The following is a 20,601-nucleotide window of genomic DNA, read 5'->3' as shown; positions in this document are numbered from 1 at the left end:
TCTCCACCTTGGGAGTGATGCAATGGCCGACAAAATAGAGTTTAGGGCTGAAACTAGCCTGTTGTTTAGCTCTTTTTCCCTCTTTTTCTGCCCATTTATTGATTCTATGCTTTAGCATGCTCCAAAAAAGCTTTCCAAGAAGAGGATTGACTATAATAGTAAGTTAATTAAAATGGTTTTTGATGCCTCCACTTTTGTGAAGAGGTATAACCACACTAGTCCATTCAGCTGAAAAGAAGTTTTGAGTAAGTCTGTGCAAGATCTTCTTGATATGTGGAGCTAGGAGATCAACTCCCCAGTTTAAAACTCTGCCTACAAACCATCAATATCTTGTTCTTTACCAATTGCCAAATTCTTTAAAACTTGTTTAATGTCAAACATTGAAAAGAGCTCAGCTGAAGTGTCATTTGGTGGTGGGTTGCTTTTCTCATTTGTTTGTTCATATAGGAGCTTCGCACAATCTAACCATTGTGCATTTGTGATATTATTTTCTCCGTGTTTTCTCTTTTGTTGTAACTCTCAACTAAACACCTTTTTGTTTCTGCTTCATCAAAGCTATTTTTCTCTTATTGAAATTACTTAACTTTCTTTTTTTGGTTTAATCAATTGTTTGTATGTTATGTTGCTTTCTTTGTTCAAAACCTTCTGTTTTAGCGATATTTTCAGCTTTGCACTCTTTGTCATACCAAGGATTAGCGGGGAAGGTATTTGAAAGGTTATTGAAAGGTCTAGATCTCTTACATGCAATTAAGCCCTTGTGAATTAAAGGGATCGGAACCCTACCACAAATATGCTCTTTTTCTTCTTTTCTTTCGCTGTACTCTATAGTGTTTTTAGCCAAGTGAAGGAGCTTTTTAAGAGCATAATTGAAAATCTGTCAGATTTCTTGATTTATAAAGGATTTTACAGTGCATAAAAGCATTCTTGTGATTGTCCTGGATCTTCTCTTGTTGCTGGCCTTTAAATTCATGCCAAACTTATTAAACAGAGGTATATAATTAGAATTCAGATCTGTAGGGAAGCTTTCAATTTTGAATTTTGTCAGCTTCAAAATAGAGCTCTGAGAGCATATAATATTGTAGACATTGTCATTCAAGTGCTTTTGAGTTGACAGTTGCACTTCTTTGTGCAGATGACCTCAAATGTGCTCTGGTTGCACTCACATTTGAAAGTGCTACATGGCTGTGACAAAATGTGGATGGTGATGGCATTGCTGCATTAAAATATTTCCACCATGAATCTGCAAGGACCACATTTGTAACTTTGTAACATGCTAAACTTAAAGATACACTGAAATTGAAATCTAAAGATAAGTCTGAGTTAAAATATATCTTTTCTACATGGTTGTAGAGCAGTGTTACACGGGAACTCGCACCCCCCTCCCAAACCTCGGAGTACCCGTCCCCGAGACATCCTTGCACCGGGTACTCACGTACCCAAGTACCCCCACCTCTGCCATTCCGCAACCATGCTGCTGCTAGTATGGGGACTTGGATTTCTATTTGACTTTTGTTTTTTGAATGTTACTATTGGGTGTGTAATATGTTATTATGTTGAATGTTCAATGGTTCTAATTCATTTTGCAATTTGGCTATGTTCAAGTATTTTAATTTGGTATGTTCTACTGAAACATCATTTCATAACACGCATTTCAAGTTCTATATGTATACTATACAACAGTCCTCCCTGCCCCGTCCTCCTCTTGCCACCATCCCTTGGCCGTCCCCCTGCCGTTCCCAAAATGAGGCCCATTTTCCCCCCATCCCGGAAACTCGTTCCGACGTCCCGCCATCCCGACGTACCCCAGTACCGGGGTAACATCGTTGTAGTCTTTCTTCCTTTGAATGTGTTGGTGCTCAAACATACATCTTCACATATCCAAAAAATTAGCATGATAACTAAGGCTTGGGATATGTGAACATTCTGATAGTGTCTTGACCAAGTTTGGAGGATGGTGATGTTAGGGGATGGCTGGGTGTGTTTCTAGGGTAAATGTTTTTTTAAGGCTATGTTAGGGGACAACAAAGGAGACAGTTATATATAAAAAAGGGAAATCTCAAATATACATATGATTACTTTAATGAGACATTCGTCCTATACATTTTAAATTCTTAATACGCATAATTAAAGCTGAATTGACAGTTTACTTGAGAGTTGAATAAATTAATAAATGCCAAAACTGAAAACTTAATTGCTTCTAGAGTCTGTTGTCACTGCATATGGTCTAAAACTTAAAAATACAGGAAGATGTGCAAATGCTGAAAGCTTCAATTACAAAATCACTCAAACATATTGATAGGAAGTATGAGGGTGCCCCTAATTGGCATCTAGCCTGCATCAAAATTGAAAACAAAGGAGTCTGCCAATAATTTCAAATGAATCACCTACAAGGTCAACTTCCAATACTGATTAGAATGGTTGGACCATCAAGGACAACATCAAGAAAAAAAAGTACAATGGTGCAACTAGCAAAGGAAACACCAAGAAAACTTATGAATCACTAGACACGAAACTCAAGAACAGCACCAACATAAACCCCCCAAAATCAGTGAAGTCAACAGTGATAATTGCTCAGAATTACTCTAACCTCTAAAAACTTAAATGCAAAATAAACCTCTAAAAATGTAAACGTTGAAAAGTATGAGGTCAAATTTTACAAAATGTACTGATTTTGCTCAGATTGATAGTTCAAGTGTGGAAATTACTTTTACCAGCACCAGTGCACTATGTGTCAATCTTGGTATTGATTGTTTAAATTAATTTTCATGCTATCGATATGGTACAATAACAAGTTGTACTGTGTTGTGGTATGAATGGAAGTAATGAGAGGCAGGCACAGGGGAGCAATGACCTTTGTGTTGGGAAGGCTAGCTTTCTTAACCAAAAGTGAAAGAAGATTCTTGGCCTTTAAAATTATAGTCTCGCTGTTGTCACCAAACTGGATGTGAAGCCTCATGCACGAGTCTTGCCTGCCTGACAGACTTGAACGTGAAACCATTAGGGAGCAGCATTTACTGGCACTACTCACAGGCAAGGTATCAAAGGTGGCGTGGTATCTTCTGATATGTCAAAATACTGCCCATCTGCCTTCCACCTGTGATGCACTCCCAAATAGCATCATAGTGCAATTATTGTTCAGCCTCCAGGACATCACATAGCTACCAACAAGAAAATTTCCCAGAGTTTTAGTCTAAGATGTCCACATTTTGTGTTTGTAGCTGTGGCAAGTTTAGCACATGCAACCTAAATGACCGAACATTATTGTTCATTTGCATTGTTGCTGAGGACAAGCTAAATTTTCCAAAATTGAAAAGTCATGTTTTAAAATATTAAAAAGGTTGGGGGACAATTGATAAATTTTTGCATTAAATAGTGAGTAAAGGTCAAAATGAAGGAAAATGTGAAACTCATGTTTTTTTCATGAAAATTACGAATCTCAAATGACAATTAATTTCTTTTGCCTGGATCTCTTGATATTTCTTTGTGCAACACCTTATTCTGGTCCACTAATCTCTTCTTCAAATATGTACATTAATATGAAGTAGTCTTTGAATTGGGAAAGGATTTAGGCTTTGGATATGATTCTTCATTTCTCTGTTAGAAATCTATCTTATTTTTTGTTATAATATTTTCAGCTTTTTTACATAGCTATTGAGTAGCATTGGCTGTGGCAATGTGGCCTTTTTTGGTGCTGTTTGAGTCTGCACAGTCATATCTGCATGATAAATGGCTGCACAATGGTTGCTGAAACGACTAAATATTGTCTGACATGGAGCCTCTGTTTTCTTGTTATAAATGTGACAAACTTTAGAAAAAAAGACATTTGAAACAGAAAATGGGCTTCACATGCCAATAAATTAAAATAACTTCTGTATCTTTCAAGTAGAGAAGACTGTTAACATGAAAATTTGACTTTGTTATGTGAGTTGAGGTGAAGGATTTATAGGAGAAATTATTATGATCTGTGAAACTATGAAAATTGGACTGATATTCTTTTTTAATTTTCAAATTAGATATGCACATTTTAAGCATGTCGATACTTTAAACTAGATATAAAGGCTAGATGATTGATGTTTGGAGTTTTGGAGATTATGAGCATTTGAAACATTCCTTAAATGAACTGCTTGAATGTAAAGTAGTCACTATAAGATTCATATTATATGGTTTTGATTTTAGGACAGTTTGTTGTAAATTATTGCCTGTTGAAAAGGCATGGGCATACTACAGTGTCACCTGACTGTTGCTTATGATTGTGGTGTTGCAGAAACTTAAGCAAATCAGTTCAAGTACATGAAGGAAAGCTTGTAAAGGATAGATTCCGTCCAATGCCCTTGTGCTCACCGGCATTACTTCCTCCTCCACATGCTCTGGTAATTATAATATTTCCACAATATTATGATTATATTTCACGAAATGCTTCTTGATATAAGGTGGTTTGTTGAATGTGGCTTTAAATGGGATGAAACTCTGACCTAAGACTGAGATAGGAATATGTTTTGATGTTGTTAATCATTAGGTCACGTTTCTTTTAAAATACTGCTAAAGTACTAAAATCATTATATTTTGAGGTTGTCTACACTTGAATGCTGGAAAAAAATTCATTGAGATTTGTGTCATTTTTGGAAACTTTTACCGCGTTTATAGTTAGAATTTCATACACACAATTGGAAACCCATAACATCACATGCTGTTGAAACTGGTCTTATGAATGGAAATTTCAAATATTTATTAAAACAGTCTTGAAGAAATAATTCTTTGGTACAGCACTAAAACTTATCTATCTGTGATTGGAAAATTGATGTTTTGGCTTGAAACAAAGAAAAAACTTCCATAAAGGTAATAAGACCTCATTGCTACACAGACAGAGAATTTGTTTAGAACGATTGGAATTTCCTTTCTGCTTAGTTATTAACGTTAATGATTTCTCAGCCTTTTTAATGATTACATAAGGCTTTGTTATTATTGCTCGGCAATGGTTTGGTTAATATCAACTAATAAACTTAATGGGTTTTCTAATGAATGGTTTATAAGGCACAACACTTGGTGAAGGTTTTGCAAATCTAGTTGCAAGCAGAGTGGTTTAACCATGGAGGAAACTTTGTAGTTAAGCTGCTAAGCACGCTCCAGCTGGAGTAGTACTTGGATGGGTGACCTCCTAGGAAGTCCCGGTGCTTCATGTTTTTGAGAATCAGCTAGATCCAATGAGTGCTAATTATTGTATTCATCCTCATGAGAGATGGGTTCATGTGAACCACTACTCATGAAACAGGGGTCGAAGAGTTTGACTCAAAAACTACATAGTTGGATCCTGGTACCAATATTACAATCATATATTGTAATAATCTACCAAGAATAAAGTTTACCCAAGGATTTCTTTGAGGAGGTGAATATTGCTACCCTAGTAGTCACATTCCTTAAAATGTAGGGACTTTTTAGAGGCCTTAAAAATGTAAAATATGCCCAAGGAAATCAAATTCAAGAGAAAATGAGACAAACCAATGTAGCATTCTTTTGAAACAAATTGTCCTATAGCAAGCTGAACTTGAAATAGTATTTTTGATCAAGTTTTAACTATGGTTAGAAAGAAGGAAATAAATTAAATTAATGTCCAAGGATGACCAAAACTAGTTTAATGGGACTTAAGGGTACAACAGGTTGCAATAATAAGCTTTGAGAAGAGAGAGAAAAAAGATAGAAAACAGAAGCAAAGACGTACATAATAACAATGGATGACTAACACAAAACAGCAAGGAACGACTAGCACAAAAGGAATAAGCTATGTGAGGAGAATATAGAGTTAATGTAGTATAACTAGACTGCAAATTTTGCTGGGTTTTTGAAATGACACTCTTCAATCAAGTTATCTTTTCAAGTTACTTGTGGAGCCTGTCTGACCTGTGACTTCTTGTAAGTCTGCCTTTTTTTATCCTGGTGTTTTGAATTAAGCTCTTAATGAACTCATCGCTTATAATTGCATTAGAAGCTCTTGAATGATGGATGTACAGTGTTAAGTAAGACAGAATTATATTAATGTTCTGTGATGACCAAAATAGGTCTATGAGACTAAGTACAGCAAGGCAATGTACTTGGAGGAGTGATAATATAATATCCTTATTTGGCCATCAAACTGGAACTCTAAGCCAAGTGTAGGTTTTGCTGCACCTGTATATAGGCATGTTTGAGACTGCCTGCAACATGAGATATGCAAGGTTGGTGTCAGGTTTAATAACTCGAATTAGATGAGTGTAACAACCCCTTTTCTTGAGCTTTAGCTAACAACTAGCATATCATCGAAATACAATCACTACTTCACATTCATGAGAAAATAGTTATAACAGTGATTTTACATGTTCATGCGAAAGAGATTAATGGTTACAATCAATTTAACTGAAATATCATAACTAACAATTGAAGGGCAAAATTGATTAAAACTAAATTGGGGATTTTAAGTTTGCAATATCCTAAATTCTTAATCCAGAATCCGCTTTGGGAAACAACTGCAAAACCATGGGTTAATCCACATTTACTGTTTAGGGCACAAAGGTTATACCACTGTATCATAATAACCGATACTATTTAGGGCAACAAAACCACTACATACAACATCCCTTTTTCTCATTGCTAAATTATGACAAGTAAAACATAAATAAAAGATACATTTATATTCATATTCACATGAGTGGAGGACAGTTATATCAACCAACAAGTAAGCCTATCTCATAGGTAGTTACATTTCATGATCAATTTCAAAATCAATTGATTTTACTGATTTCCTAATACATTTAAATGGAAAGTGATTTCTAAGCATTGAAGGGAATAACTAATTAAATGATGTTGACTCATTTCTTTAACTTGAGATTACAAATGTAAAGTAAAATACCCGTTACCAGAAGATATTTGAATGTATATTTGTCTTGTGTAAGCTTTGGCATCTGGTGGAGAGGAGAAGCATTGTCAGGGGCTTAACTTTCCAACCGCGGACCCTCAAAATATCCCCACACAATCTCAACCGAGAAATGCCCTCCCTACCCGGAAATGGGCATTGAACACCCTATCCAACCACCGAGCATCCTGGTATTTAGAGTATCGACCCACCACTCAACTAGGCAACAAGATCTAAACATTGGACCACTATGAGCTGACTCAATTAAAACTCTTTTTATTACTTGCTTATTTGTTATTGATTGTTATTTCTCTTATCATGCAGGATGTACCCGTGGTTTAATGAATATCAATACACACCCTTCATCTTGACCATGTTGGTCTTCCTAGAAGAGTGTTTGGGGGGATTTGCATTAACATTATATATACACAGCCTTGCATGCTGCCTGACGTGGGTGTATGGCTTCACCAAAAGATTCATAATATTTGACTTTCATAAGAGTACTGAAACATTTTATTCAGAGCCAATGCATTATGCCCAACTTGGGCCTATGGCTTCACAAAAAGATCCAAATTGCTTTGTAAAATATTCACCGGTTCTCCTTGAGAGTGCTGCCCTTTTCTCAGGAACATATGGGAAAATGTTCCTGTATAAGCTTGCACAAGTGGTTCAGTTATGAAAATCAGAATACTGTTATAAGATTCATTCACGATGTGAAAATAACATTCAGCTGTGAAATCATTAACTTAATGTGGTACATATTCCTGTGGATTTCTATACTGATATGAATCAGTATTCAGCTATAGGTTCAGCATTCTGATTTGCTATCGGTGTTCATAGTGAGAACATTATTATGTAACAGCTCACCCATTCGGGTGGCTACTTGATCATCATACAAATTTGATAGCCATGGCAAGGAAATAAAGAGACAACTATCAATTTATAAATATCTCGGGCTTGTTAGCTGAAGTTCAAAATATTAAAACACAAAACAAGACGTGTCAATGAGCAGTGTCTGGAATCGGGTTCTTATTACTTACAGCCCTAAATTGTTTCAGAAACAGGAGCTCATGGAACAGGATCATTCCAATGATAACAGTCTTGCTCAGGGACCATATGCACTCAGATTGAATGACTATTGTGGTCTGGAAAAGGAGGCTACCATCAGAGTTATCATGCTGAAATTCAGAAGCAAAATTCGGAGCTAGAGTTTAGGAACGGATATGGAAATGAAAGCTATCAAATGCTTAGAGATGGTTGAGGTATCCAATGCCAATGGGAAAGTCTCATCGAATCTATAAACAATTTCATGCTCCGTTAAGAAACGTGATAGTGGAGGAGTTGTAAAAGAAAACAAAGAGCCATCGAACGTGTGGCATATTTTTGAATAAAAGTCACCAAAATGCCATAAAGTCCAAAGAAACAGATTAACAAGGTGGCTGCTCAAGGCAAAATAAATAATACTTTAGCCAAGGATGAAAAAAACAATAATGTTGTCTTAATATATAACATCATGGTATCTAAAATGCCTATATATGTATGTATGTATATATGTGTACATTTGTAAACCAATATTTCTTACATATACGCCACATATCAAGTATGCATATGGGTCCTTATATATATAAAATTGGTTTACTTATATATACGTATACATTTATGTGCATGTATAGATATTTAGGTATCATGCTGTTGATATGTTAGGACAATCTTTAAAGACAAGAAGGCTCCAACCAAATAACAGAAAGGTACCAATTTGTTCATAATTCAGTTTATGCTTAATGATTTCTTTTATTATTAAGTTATATATATAATCTAATTGGTTAACTCATGGTCGTCCAATGTACACTCTTGCTTGTGTAGCCATTTTCCTTTAGCCATAGGGGTTCACAACTCGTACCTATTTTCCTAGTGATGGTAGTGCCCCTTGTGCCCAACTCCTTTTTGGCAATGCTTCTCCCCTTTGACGTGCACTTGCTAGGAAATTCTCTACGATAACATCATAATCCTCTATATAACCACAATTACTATAACAAGTTATTATTCATAAACCATCATAATGACTAACCACAATTTCACATTCCATGAATTTATAATGAATAACCAACCTTCCAAGTTTTCAACATAATAACATGATAACAATTAACTTACATGTCATCTTCACAGGAATTGTAACTAATTTTACTTGTCAACTGACTTCACATGAAATTTTAACCGCTATATGAACATTTTTAAATTGAGCCAAAAATTTGGATGTAACATACCCTCCCCCTTGTGTTTCATCATCCTCGATGAACTTTGCAATTTTAAACACTAAGAGAATATTCCAAATATATACATATATATATATATATATATATATATATATATATATATATATATATATATATATATATAGCATCATGAAATCATTTTATTTCAAATTTGAATGAAAATCCAAGCCAAGATCAAAATCAAGGTCTATCATTCCCATATCTCAGTGCTTTCAAAAAAATGCTTACATGATGTCGTAAAATCAAAAGTGTAACATACTCACTTGTGTTTACTTTACCGTGCCTTTGCCCACTTTAGCATGACTTTGAATTGATCATATTTTTAGGATATTGTATTCCATATTCCTATCGTGCTCATGTAGACACAATATATTTAGTTCAATCCTCATACTAACATCTTGTGTAATGTCCTCATTTTAAGCAAGTTCATGCAGTTGGCTAGGTCAGTTCACCATCGTGACCCTTGTGAGATGACAATGGGATTTGAGGGTCTCAATTGTGTGGTTATAGGCTTTCCAATAACCTATGGTGTGTTTTGGCTCCATTTGAGGGGCTTACTATTTATATTAAGTCAATCTGTTGGTTCCGATGAGCTCAATTGATTTATAAGAGTTTAGTGATGCTCTTAGTTTTTATTTCAAACTTCTGATTTGAGCTCCAAGTATCTTGGAGAGAGCGTCTATTTATAGTAAGTCACCCCATCAGGTTCATTCATTATCGTTCATCATCAGGATTATTTTGGTGTTGTCGGATTTCAATTCGAATACTTCTTCAGTTGTTTTTGCAAGACAAATGAATTATTATTATTTATCTAAATACGTTGAGGTTGCTATTTTTGTTGGTCACCTAAGTATCATAGCTTGTCGGAACTGGGACGAAAAGTTTTAAATTGCGGGAACAAGAAACAGTGGCCTTATGCGTTAGAATATTAAGTTATGGTGGAAAAGGTCATTTTCAGAGCCAAAAGCAATTAATAAATTAGATTATAATGACAGTTTATTATATTTTAATGTTGTGTGTGGAAAGCTTCTTAAGTGAAGTTCATTTGGGAAACTTTGTGCCATTTGAAAATTATAAATATGAGCTCATTTGATGAGTAAAGCATTTGATTATTTGTTTATCTCTTTGCTTGTTGTCTTTGTGACAATTCCGTGTCTGTGGTTTATGTGCCCTTGCTGAAGTATAAGGGTTAGATTATGAGTTTATTTTGCAATTTGCTACTGAGGTAAAGCAAATTGTAATTGCTTCTCTACTGTATCTACTGTTATTGAGAAGTTGATTGAACAAGTGCTGAAGACTGGATTCTAGAAAACAAATTGAAGGCTGAATTATTAATTATATGCTTCTACATCCTAACTAGGAGTTCAATCTGAGTGTAGAGGGCTGCCTTTTCGCTATAGAGCAGCAATTTATCAATTGCAGGGTCATGTTCACCTAAGGAGGGTTTGTGTGACATTTATGAGGGGCCGTGTTACAATTTTCAAGAGCTGCATTCAATTTATATGGCCTGTGATATATATTATTGGGCCTGTTGTAGATTCACATTGGAGTGCAAATTAAAAGTCAAATCCAATCTATATTTCCAGGTTATTGACATTTTAATATATTATTGCTGCTACTGTTTGGTTGAAACATTATTTGTAATGAATTAAAGCTGGAGCAAATCCTCTCTTTCATAATCATATAATTGCACAGTTTGTAGGGCAGGATTATGAATTAATGTTCGCATTCATACAAACTTCTTGGTATTAAATTGATCTGAAGTTGTAAGTGTCCAATTGCATTCTCTAGTGTAATTTCAAAAATCAGATTATCAAATTTGCAATACTAATAGTAAAGATTGTCAAATGTTTGATAAAATGTTAGACTACTGATTAACAAAGGCAAATTGATGATATAACCAATTGGGGTTAGTACAGTGGTATCAAAGCGGTTTCCTACCATCATGTGGGGTAGGAAAGTAATTTCATTTTTAGATTTGTTGTTACATTTGGAGTGACCAGAATGATAGCATTTTCTAGCCATGGACAGACATAGGAGGATTGATATTTCTAGAAGTTGGTGGAGTAATGAGGAAGATAGCACATAAATGAATGCTTTGCAGGAGAGTATGGAGAAATGTAAGCTTCATCAACAGAGGTTGGCAGAGAGTTTGTTGGATCCAGAGACAATTGAGAGGGTAGTGAGGTATATGGGTTCCGCCTTTAGAAGGCCGACATCGAGGTTGTAGGGAAGGAAGTTTGAGTTTTCCTTGAAAGGTGTCCATGATGCAGATGTACCTATATTTAGTATGACACCTACTAGTCCTATTTGTAGTAATGATGATGGAATTATTTCATAGGGACATGTGGATGTGTCAGTGCCCTGGGTGGATAACAGCACTGAGCTTCAACAGGTTGAGGCTCCCAAAGGAGCTGCTACGGTTAGTTCAGAGCCAATGCATGCTATAGTTGTTACTGACTCCTCAGACTCTCCTAAGGAGGGAGTTGTTATTGGAGACTTATATGTCAGCTATCGTAGTGTTGCTCTAGTGCAGGAGACAGTTGCTTCCTTAGGTGGGACCGAGGCACGTATGGAGTCACCCAATTGTGATGTTGGTGATATGGTGTTACAACGAAGTCTAAAGATGTGGATGCAGATACTATGGACACATTTGATGATCCATTTAATGTTGCTATGAGCCGTACTGGGTAATGTATGCCTAAAATGTGAGCACACTTCTATGAGTCATTATATTCAAGATTGCTCAAGAATGAGGTCTCGAATGGCGGCTCATAGCTCTCTATTCGTGGAGTGCAAGGGTTTGTAATGAAGGCCTTCAGTTTGACCTAGTTTGTGCCTATGCAAGTACACCATAAAATGAGAGATTCAAAGATCAAAATATGAATGCAAATGAAGATGCAAACTAATCTAAATGATGACAATGCAAAGCAATGCAAGAAAGAAAATCTAATTTATGAAAGAAAATAACAATGCAATATTAATCTATGAAAACAAATATGGAGCTAAGCTAATATGAAAATGCAAGGATGAATTATGATGATGGAAGCCATGGATGCATGAGAGAAGAAGACAAGAAGATAGAAGTTCTCCACAAAAAGCTTTAATGCTCAAACTCCTCCAAAAATCGCACACCAAAACTGCAGCATAACAATAGCATAATCGTGGATGTCAAAAATGAGGAGAGGCCTCTCCCTTATAAATAAAAATGGACGATTAAGATTAAGAGGCAATAAGATTTAATCAAGGGTGGAGAAAGAATGATCCATGTGAGACAAAATTCCACCAATGAGAAAAGAGGAGGAAAATTAAATGGAATCCCACTGAGAAATATGTGCATTTAAGTGTAGAGAAAAAAAGAATTTATTTAATTTTTATTTATTTTATTTCCTTTTTTAAGTGGGATTTTATTTAATTAAAAGGGAGCAAGTTCTTTTAATTAAATAAGAAATATTTAATTAAATTAAAAGAGGGGTTTTCTCTTAATTAATTAAATGTGGATTAATTATTTAATTAAAAGAGAGGTTTTATTTTAATTAAATAAGACGTAGGATAAAATGATCAAACCTTTGAAAATGTTGATATAATTGCATTAATTACAATTTGATCAAAGAAATTGATTTGAATTGATTTAATAAAATATTGCAAACCATTGATTCAAGAAATTTGATAAATTGAATAATGGGGGCCCATAGTCTAGGTTACCATTTTAGGGTGCATACATTTGCCCCTCTTTGACTAATGTGTGATTGATTTAGGAACACATGTAGTCAAAGAAAGAAATTGAAGTGTGAGATCGATTTGGGATCACAAAGCAACCCAGATGTGTGGTCGATTCAGGAACACATCGGGACAAAAAATGTAAATAATTTTTGACTTAAAAAATCAATTCAAACTAAATTGAGGATTTTAAGTTTGTAATACCCTAAATTCCTAATTTAGAATCCGCCTAGTGCAACATCTACAGAACCATGGGTTAGTCCACATATACCGTTTAGGGAAAAAAGGTTATACCACTGTATCATAATAACCAATACCATTTAGGGCAACAAAATATTGTATGTAACATCCCTTTTTCGAATTGCTAAATTATGAAAAGTAAAAATAAAATAAAAGATACATTTATATTCATATTTACATGAATGAAGGACAGTGATATCAAAATATCCCCACACAATCTCAACCGAGAAAGACCCTCCCTACTTGGAAATGGACATAGAACACCTTATCCAACCATTGAGCATCATGGTATTTAGAGTATCAACCCACCACTCGACTATATAATAAGATCTAAACATTGGACCACTATGAGCTGACTCATTTTAAACTCATTTTATTATTTGCTTATTTGTTATTGATTGTTATTTCTCTTATCATGCAGGCATGTACCCCTGTTTTAATGAATATTAATACACACCCTTCATCTTGACCATGTTGGTCTTTCTAGATGAGTGTCTGGGGTGATTTGCCTTAACATTATATATACACAGCCATGCATGCTGCTCGACCTAGGTCTATGGCTTCACCAAAAGACACATAATACTTGACTTTCATAAGAGTACTGAAACATTTTATTCACAGTGAATGCATTATGCCCAACCCGGGCCTATGGCTTCACAAAAGGATTCAATTTGCTTTGTAAAATATTAACTGGTTCTCCTCAAGGGTGCTGCCCTTATCTCAGGAACATATGGGAAAATCTTCCTATATAAGCTTGCACACATGGCTGAGTTACGAAAATAAGAATACTATTATAAGATTCATTCACGACGTGAAAATAGCATTTAGCTGTGAAATCAATAACTTAATTTGGTATATATTCCTATGGATTTGCATCCTAATATGAATCAATATTCAGCTATAGTGTTGGCTAAAAAATTTGTACATCACTGACTACGACTTAAAAAATTGACTTTAGGCAACATTTCATGAGATTTCTCTCTCCTCTTAGCAATAGGGGAGGCACCCTTCTTACCATAGGTGGCTTCAGTACGAACTTAACTGAAATTACAAAAAGGATGGTTCTCTTGATCAATTCCTCTTTTTTTAGGATTGATTTGCATACAACTCTAACTTTTCAAGTTAACAAAAAGTGCCTTATTGCCATGATAACAATGGTGATCTTGGAACTGACGTAAGAACAACGCCAGGGGCAATAGTTTACTTTTTATATTTTGTGAAATAAAAATAGGAACCCCAAGTCTCCTGCGTTTGTCTCGAATAAAGCCTCAAGCAGAATAACCAGTAAGGCACAAAGTCTCTTACTGGATATTCTCAAATTCAATAAAAACATTTACAATTGAAGCCCAAAGTCGTCAAATCTAAGTGATTACAACCACTTATATCTATCACAATTTATCCTCCTAAAGTACAAAGTCTTCAAAAGTTCAAATTTGTTCTCAATGCAATAGGCAACTCAAAGTTTGAAAGCAAGATGCCTCTTTTATTGATAGCAATTTAGATTTACATCCAAGCACAAAGTCCTAGAGTGCACATATAAACTGACATAATTTTCTTCCTCGCCAAAAGATCATTATTTAGAATGAGCTCCCTTCTTTATATAGACAAATAGGAGAGAGAGAAGTGGAGAAAAAAAAGGAAATCTTCAACGACCTTAACATATTCAGTAATAAAATTCTAACTAACTAATTTGACTTATTCAAAGTTGTATGCCTAATGAGATTGCAACTTGATTACATGTTACAACTTTGCACGTGATATTATCACATGCAATTACATCTTGTTTTTCCATTACATGTAATATGTCGATTACAAATACATGATACGTGATGGAAATAATCCAAGTGCCTAAGAAGACACGACTTTTATTACATCATCATTTTTCTGTCTCCATATTGCTATAGGATGCTCAATGGTCAAAGTGCTTGGGTTTGGTGGAAGCTCTTGAACTAGAACATGAACTTGCATCTTTGGTTGCTCTGTAGTGTAATGCTGATTGTCTCTTGAAAAACACATTTGTTTCTTTTCATCTCCATTTTAAATATTTTTTATGCACTCAATAATTCTCTCATCTCATTGTAAGCTCCATTATGTGATCGCTCTTGCTTTGTGTTCCTCTTTCACTTTGCATGTCTGGGGTTATGCACGTTGTGTTATTGAGTCTCCAAAAAACCAACATATGTTCTTTCAAGCATAGTGATAGCTAATTATTTTGTATGTCACAGACTAGGACTTACAAAATTGCTACTTTAGGCAACATTTCATTAGATTTCTCTCTCCTCTCAGCAATAGGGGAGGCTCCCTTCTTACTATAGGTTGCTTCAATAGAAACTTAACTGATATTACAAAAAGGATGGTTCTCTTGATCAATTCCTCTTTTTTTAGGAATGATTTGTATACAACTATAATTTTCTAGCTCAGCAAAATGTATCTTATTGCTATGATAATGTTGGTGACCTTGGAATTGACATAAGAACAACACCAGAGGCAGCAATTTACTTTTGATATTTTGTGAAACAAAATCAGGAACCCAAAGTCCCCTATATTCGTCTCGAATAAAAACTGAAACATAATAACCAATAAAGCACAAAGTCTCTTATTGGATTCTCTCAAATTCAATAAAAACACTTAAAATTGAAGCCCAAAGTATTCAAATCTAAGCGATTACAGTCACTACTATCAATTATAATTTGTTCCCCTGCAGCACAAAGTTTTCAAAAGTTCAAATTGGCTCTGAATGTAATAAATAGTTCAAAGTCTGCACGATTAAATTCAAATCCCTTTTGATCAAAGCTCCAAAATTCACAATCAATATTCGAAAAATGTCATCACAGAACACATTGAATCAACACAAAGTTTGAAAACAAGTTGTGTCTTCTATCGATAGCAATTTAGATGTACATCCAAGCACAAAGTCTTAGAGAGCACAAATAAACTGGCATAATTTTCTTGCCTTGCCTAAAGATGATTATTTACAATGAGCTCTCTCCATTATATAGAAAAATAGGAGAGAGAAAGGTGGAGGAAAAAGTGGAACAACCTCAACCACCTTGACTTATCTCTAACTAACTACATTGACTTTATTCAAAGTTGCATGCCTAATGCGATTGCAACTTAACTACATGAGTTGGTTGTATAGGTGCATGTTATCCTGTACTTACAACATAGATGCTCTTTACATATAACTCTCCTACTACAATTCTACTTAAAGAATATCAAAATCTGATTTGAAGTATTCACATGGTATCAACCAACTCTCCAAACTTCTGTAGGGACTCGCATACAACTATAGTATCTGGTTCACCGGTGTGTTGCGAGATAATTACAACTTTCTTGAGTATGCTTGCTGCTCCAGATATCTCTTTGTTACAAATCTCCATTTGATTTTGCAGATTCTTTAAAGAATACTTCCATCTTGCCAATGTATCCAACACACTGATGTTGAAGTCATCCACTTCAAGCTGTAAGCAGATGACCTTTGCGAACTCTGTGAGAACATCTTCTCGACTCTTGAGTCTGTTATCTTCAGTGATGATTTCATATGATAGCCCTCTAAATGCCTCTCTGATCGTGCTTTCTTAGTTAGTTATCTTGGCTGCTGCTACCTTTGCATCTTTTACAAGTCCTTGTAAAACTTGCCCTTTGTTGGTCATCATATGTGCGTAATCATGGCACATCTCAACAGACGTGATGACTTCGTACTTACACAAGATGTCCAAATCAGAATCCATCATGCTATTCCAGACACCAAGATCTCCGTCCAACAACTCGAGTCCAGCAAGAATGCAATTCAATCCAGCAGTAGTCTCTTTCCCTTTTGCTGGTGTAACTTCTCTTGACATTGCCGAATGGTGTACCTGCGCAACTGTCATATGAAAGTTCCATAGTGTATGAACATCGTCATGTGAAGGGTCCATAGCAAAATTGGGAGTGTAAAAACCTAGATTTGAGCAAGGTATTTATAGGGTAATGACATGGAATGGTTAGGGATAGCGAAAGAGCAAATGGGTCAAGCTCAGAATGGCTCAAAAATGACTAGAATAGGCAAAAACAAGTCTTTTGGAGTGGATTGCATATGTGGACAATGAGCTTTAAAATGTGCAAATGAGGAGTATAGTGTAAAGAAATGGAAACATACCATGCTTTAATAGGCATAAGTCATGCTATGTATCTGACAAGCATGTGAATTTTTTTTTTTTCAACCATAGGGCAGCCATATGGAGGTTCATGGAATGCATATAGGTGGGACTTGCACTTGCATTCTTATGAGGGGAAAAGAGGGATTTCCTTTCATGTTAGAACAAGATTTTATCCCCAGTTGCATATGCAAGTAAATGGGACATTGCATATGCAACTTGAAGAAGAAGACGAAAGAAATAGAAGAGACAACATATATACAAAAACATGCAAATCTGAAAATGCAAATGAGACTTGCATACACAACACAACAAATATATACAACAAAAATCTTATGAATGAGTGATTTTAAAAACGTACACGAGGCCAAAGCAGCCTAAGGGACCACCTAGAAAAGCACACCACCCGAGAGGGCAGGAGGACCCTAAGTCTTTTGAAACTGCTTCTTTAGGTCCATTCTTCTACAATGAATGTTGATAATTAAATATGCTGTCCTATCCAACTATGTTTCCTCAAATATAAAATCCAAATTGTTGGTTGCTAGGATATTGCCATAATTGGAGTGGATGTCAGTGTATGCTGGTCATTCCATGATAAAATGTTGTTTTGTCTCCACCACTCCCATGTTGCAAAATAAACATGTTCTCTCCTCCCATTCTTCCTTTGGTAGTGTCCACCTACCTGTTTCACACCTCAAGTGATGGGAACCCGTTCTAAGTTGAGCTACAAGCATTTTTGCTTTCCAATTGATATTTGCTCCTATGTAGTCTTTCTCCACGTGCTCCCTCGTTAGATTAAATTCTTTGATATAGTAATCATTTTTACGTCCTTTTTGTTTTGACCATATTAGATTCCTGAACTTCTCATTCACATACTTTCTAATTTCCTCATTGTTATCTGGACATTCTTGCCTACTAATATTCCACTTTTCCATCCATTTAACATTTTGTTTCATCCACATGTTTTTCTTCTGTCAAGTCTTTCTTGTATGATCAATTTAGGCCTTCGCTGATTTTCCATTCTTTGAGTTTTCTTTGAATAACATAATAATCGAACCATGGCAACAAACTCTAATGGAAAATTGCCCATTTACGCCAATGAGATCTTGTAAGGAATGATGGTTTTAATCTTGAGATTATAGATGATTAAATGTTTTTGGATTCTTTCTATTTGTCTCCATTTTGTATTTGACAAATTGCTGCCCCAAATCTCACATCCATAAAGGATCACCGAGGTAACCAACAAACCGAAGAGTATCTTTTTGGTTTTCCAGTCCCATAATTCTGCATTCTTACATCTGTTTTGTAAAAAATATAATGCTTTCCATCCTCCCTGAATTCTTTTTGCTATACAAGTTTCCCAACAAAGCTTATTATGGAAGTCGATTCCAAGATACTTGTACTCCTCCATAGTCTCCAAAGGGCTACTGTCAAAAAGGAAATTGTTTTGTTACTTCTTATTTCTTTTCAAAGAAAAATCAGCACTTTGGTTTTGGTAGTGTTCACTTGCTTCCGAACCAACTGTAAAAAGGTATTAGGCGCATTCAAGTGTTCCTTCAAACCCTTAGTAGTTTGAGCAATTAATATGAGGTCATATAGGTGTAACTTTATCATGTAATTAGCTAGTTGAACCCATCTCCATTGTTCTTGTCTAAACATTCTTTTGGCTTGTTGATGTATAACCCAAGCAAGGTTGGGGAGAGTGGGCATTTTTGTTTGACACTAATAGCGCTGCAAACGCATTCTGACATCCCATCCATAGTTCTGATTTTAGCCATGAGCTGCTCATAAAGTCTGTGTTGTAGGGCTAAGTTCTATTGTCTTGCATTTTGTCACCACAAAATGTAGGTAACGGTACAAAACTTTTCCAAACTAGTTTCGTATTTCTCTATGGTTATTTCATTATTTAATTGGTTAGTATTGATCGATCAAACAACACCAATTGATATAATGAATCATTTTACTTAAGGCTTTCGTTGTCTTTTTCATTTTTCTGTTTGTTGAGCCTATGCTTGATTTTTGAGGCCTTCAACGTCCTTTTCTTCGTTTTTGAGTGTGTGTTTGTTGTTTTTTAGCCCTTTGTTTTTGCTCAAGTCATTGCTTTCGGTTTCCCCTTCAATTTGATCTAACTTGAGCCTTAATCGGAGTTGTCAATCAAAAGATATGACCAATTTAGTGGCGAAAAAGTGGACCTCTTTGATGCAATTGCACGAATTAAAAATATCATGTTATATTTTTAATTTGACATTCACATTTTGAAAAATATAACTTAAATTCACTTTATATTATTTTTTTAAGTTACTTTTATCATTTAAATTTTCACTTAAAGTAACTATAGTGCACTTTATGTTATATTTTTAAGTTGAGTTTGCTTTTTGATTTTTCACTTAAGTGACTATATTAACTCTATAGTTCAATTTAATTTTTGATATTTAAATCAAATGCTCTAGCAAATATTACTTATTAAATTATTTTTATACATTATATCGTTAATATGATAATGTAAATATAATTTATGTGCCGCTTAAGCAATATTTTATCAAAATTAAATAGACATGTGCTTATTAAAATCACTTAAAAGTGGACCTTTTTCATGCCATTGCATGTAAAACTCAAGTGAAAGTGTAAAATCACTTAGAAGTGGAACTTTTTGATGCCATTGCATGTAAACTCACTTAAAATATGCAATGACATCAAAAAGATGAGGTACATGTGTTATGCATATGCACCAAAAAGGTGAGCTTTTGTCTTTGCATATGCATGTAACTTACAATGTCTTTGCACCAAAAATGTGAGTTTTTGCACCAAAGACATGTTAATTGCACTCCCCAAACCCATTTTTGGGCAAAAAGCATGTTTTTATAACATGCATATACACCAAAAAGGTGCGTTTTTGTCTTGGGAGAGTCCATTATATGTTTTTAAAACATGTAATGGCCTCTAAAAGGTGCGTTTGGGTCTATGTTGCATATTTAAAACATGTAATCCCACAAAAAAGGTCTGTTTTGCATTCACCTTCATGCATTTGCCCTTCCAAAGCCCATTTTTGAAGAATTTCATCACATTGGCTTACAAGAACCTATTTTTGGTGTTTTCTCCTTGATTTCTCCATGAAATGACTTGAAAATTTTCCCGCAAGAGGCATTTTTGCATCCTTATGCATTTGGCAACCTCTTTCATGCTAAAAATGTTTGGTTTCAACCTCATTTGGAGCCACGTTTTGGACAAAACCACCAAGATTTGGGCCTTTAAAAGCCATTTTTTGACTCAAATAGAAGTCGATTAGGTGTTTCAATCCATATATACTATTGAAGAACATGTTTTTGCCATTAGATGTCAAAAAAACTTC

At 35.0% G+C, this 20,601-nt stretch overlaps 1 protein-coding gene across 4 annotated transcripts in view; it reads left to right on the top strand.

Annotated features, from left to right (window-relative positions):
- LOC149573106 (Transducin family protein / WD-40 repeat family protein) overlaps positions 1 to 20,601 on the top strand; it is a 258,800-nt gene that overhangs the window by 164,892 nt on the left and 73,307 nt on the right. For all 4 annotated transcript variants that reach the window (XM_089814285.1, XM_089814284.1, XM_089814286.1 and 1 more), the window contains exon 13: positions 4,265 to 4,370. In XM_089814285.1, coding sequence (XP_089670411.1) covers positions 4,265 to 4,370 — 106 coding nt within the window. The remainder of the gene's footprint in view (positions 1 to 4,264; positions 4,371 to 20,601) is intronic.

This window comes from Cupressus sempervirens, chromosome 2 (genome assembly GCF_028749045.1).
Source record: "Cupressus sempervirens isolate cs-2001-9-10 chromosome 2, ASM2874904v1, whole genome shotgun sequence".
NCBI lineage: Eukaryota > Viridiplantae > Streptophyta > Pinopsida > Cupressales > Cupressaceae > Cupressus > Cupressus sempervirens.
Note: the sequence above shows the minus strand (reverse complement) of the source record. Positions and strands in the feature narration are given on the sequence as shown.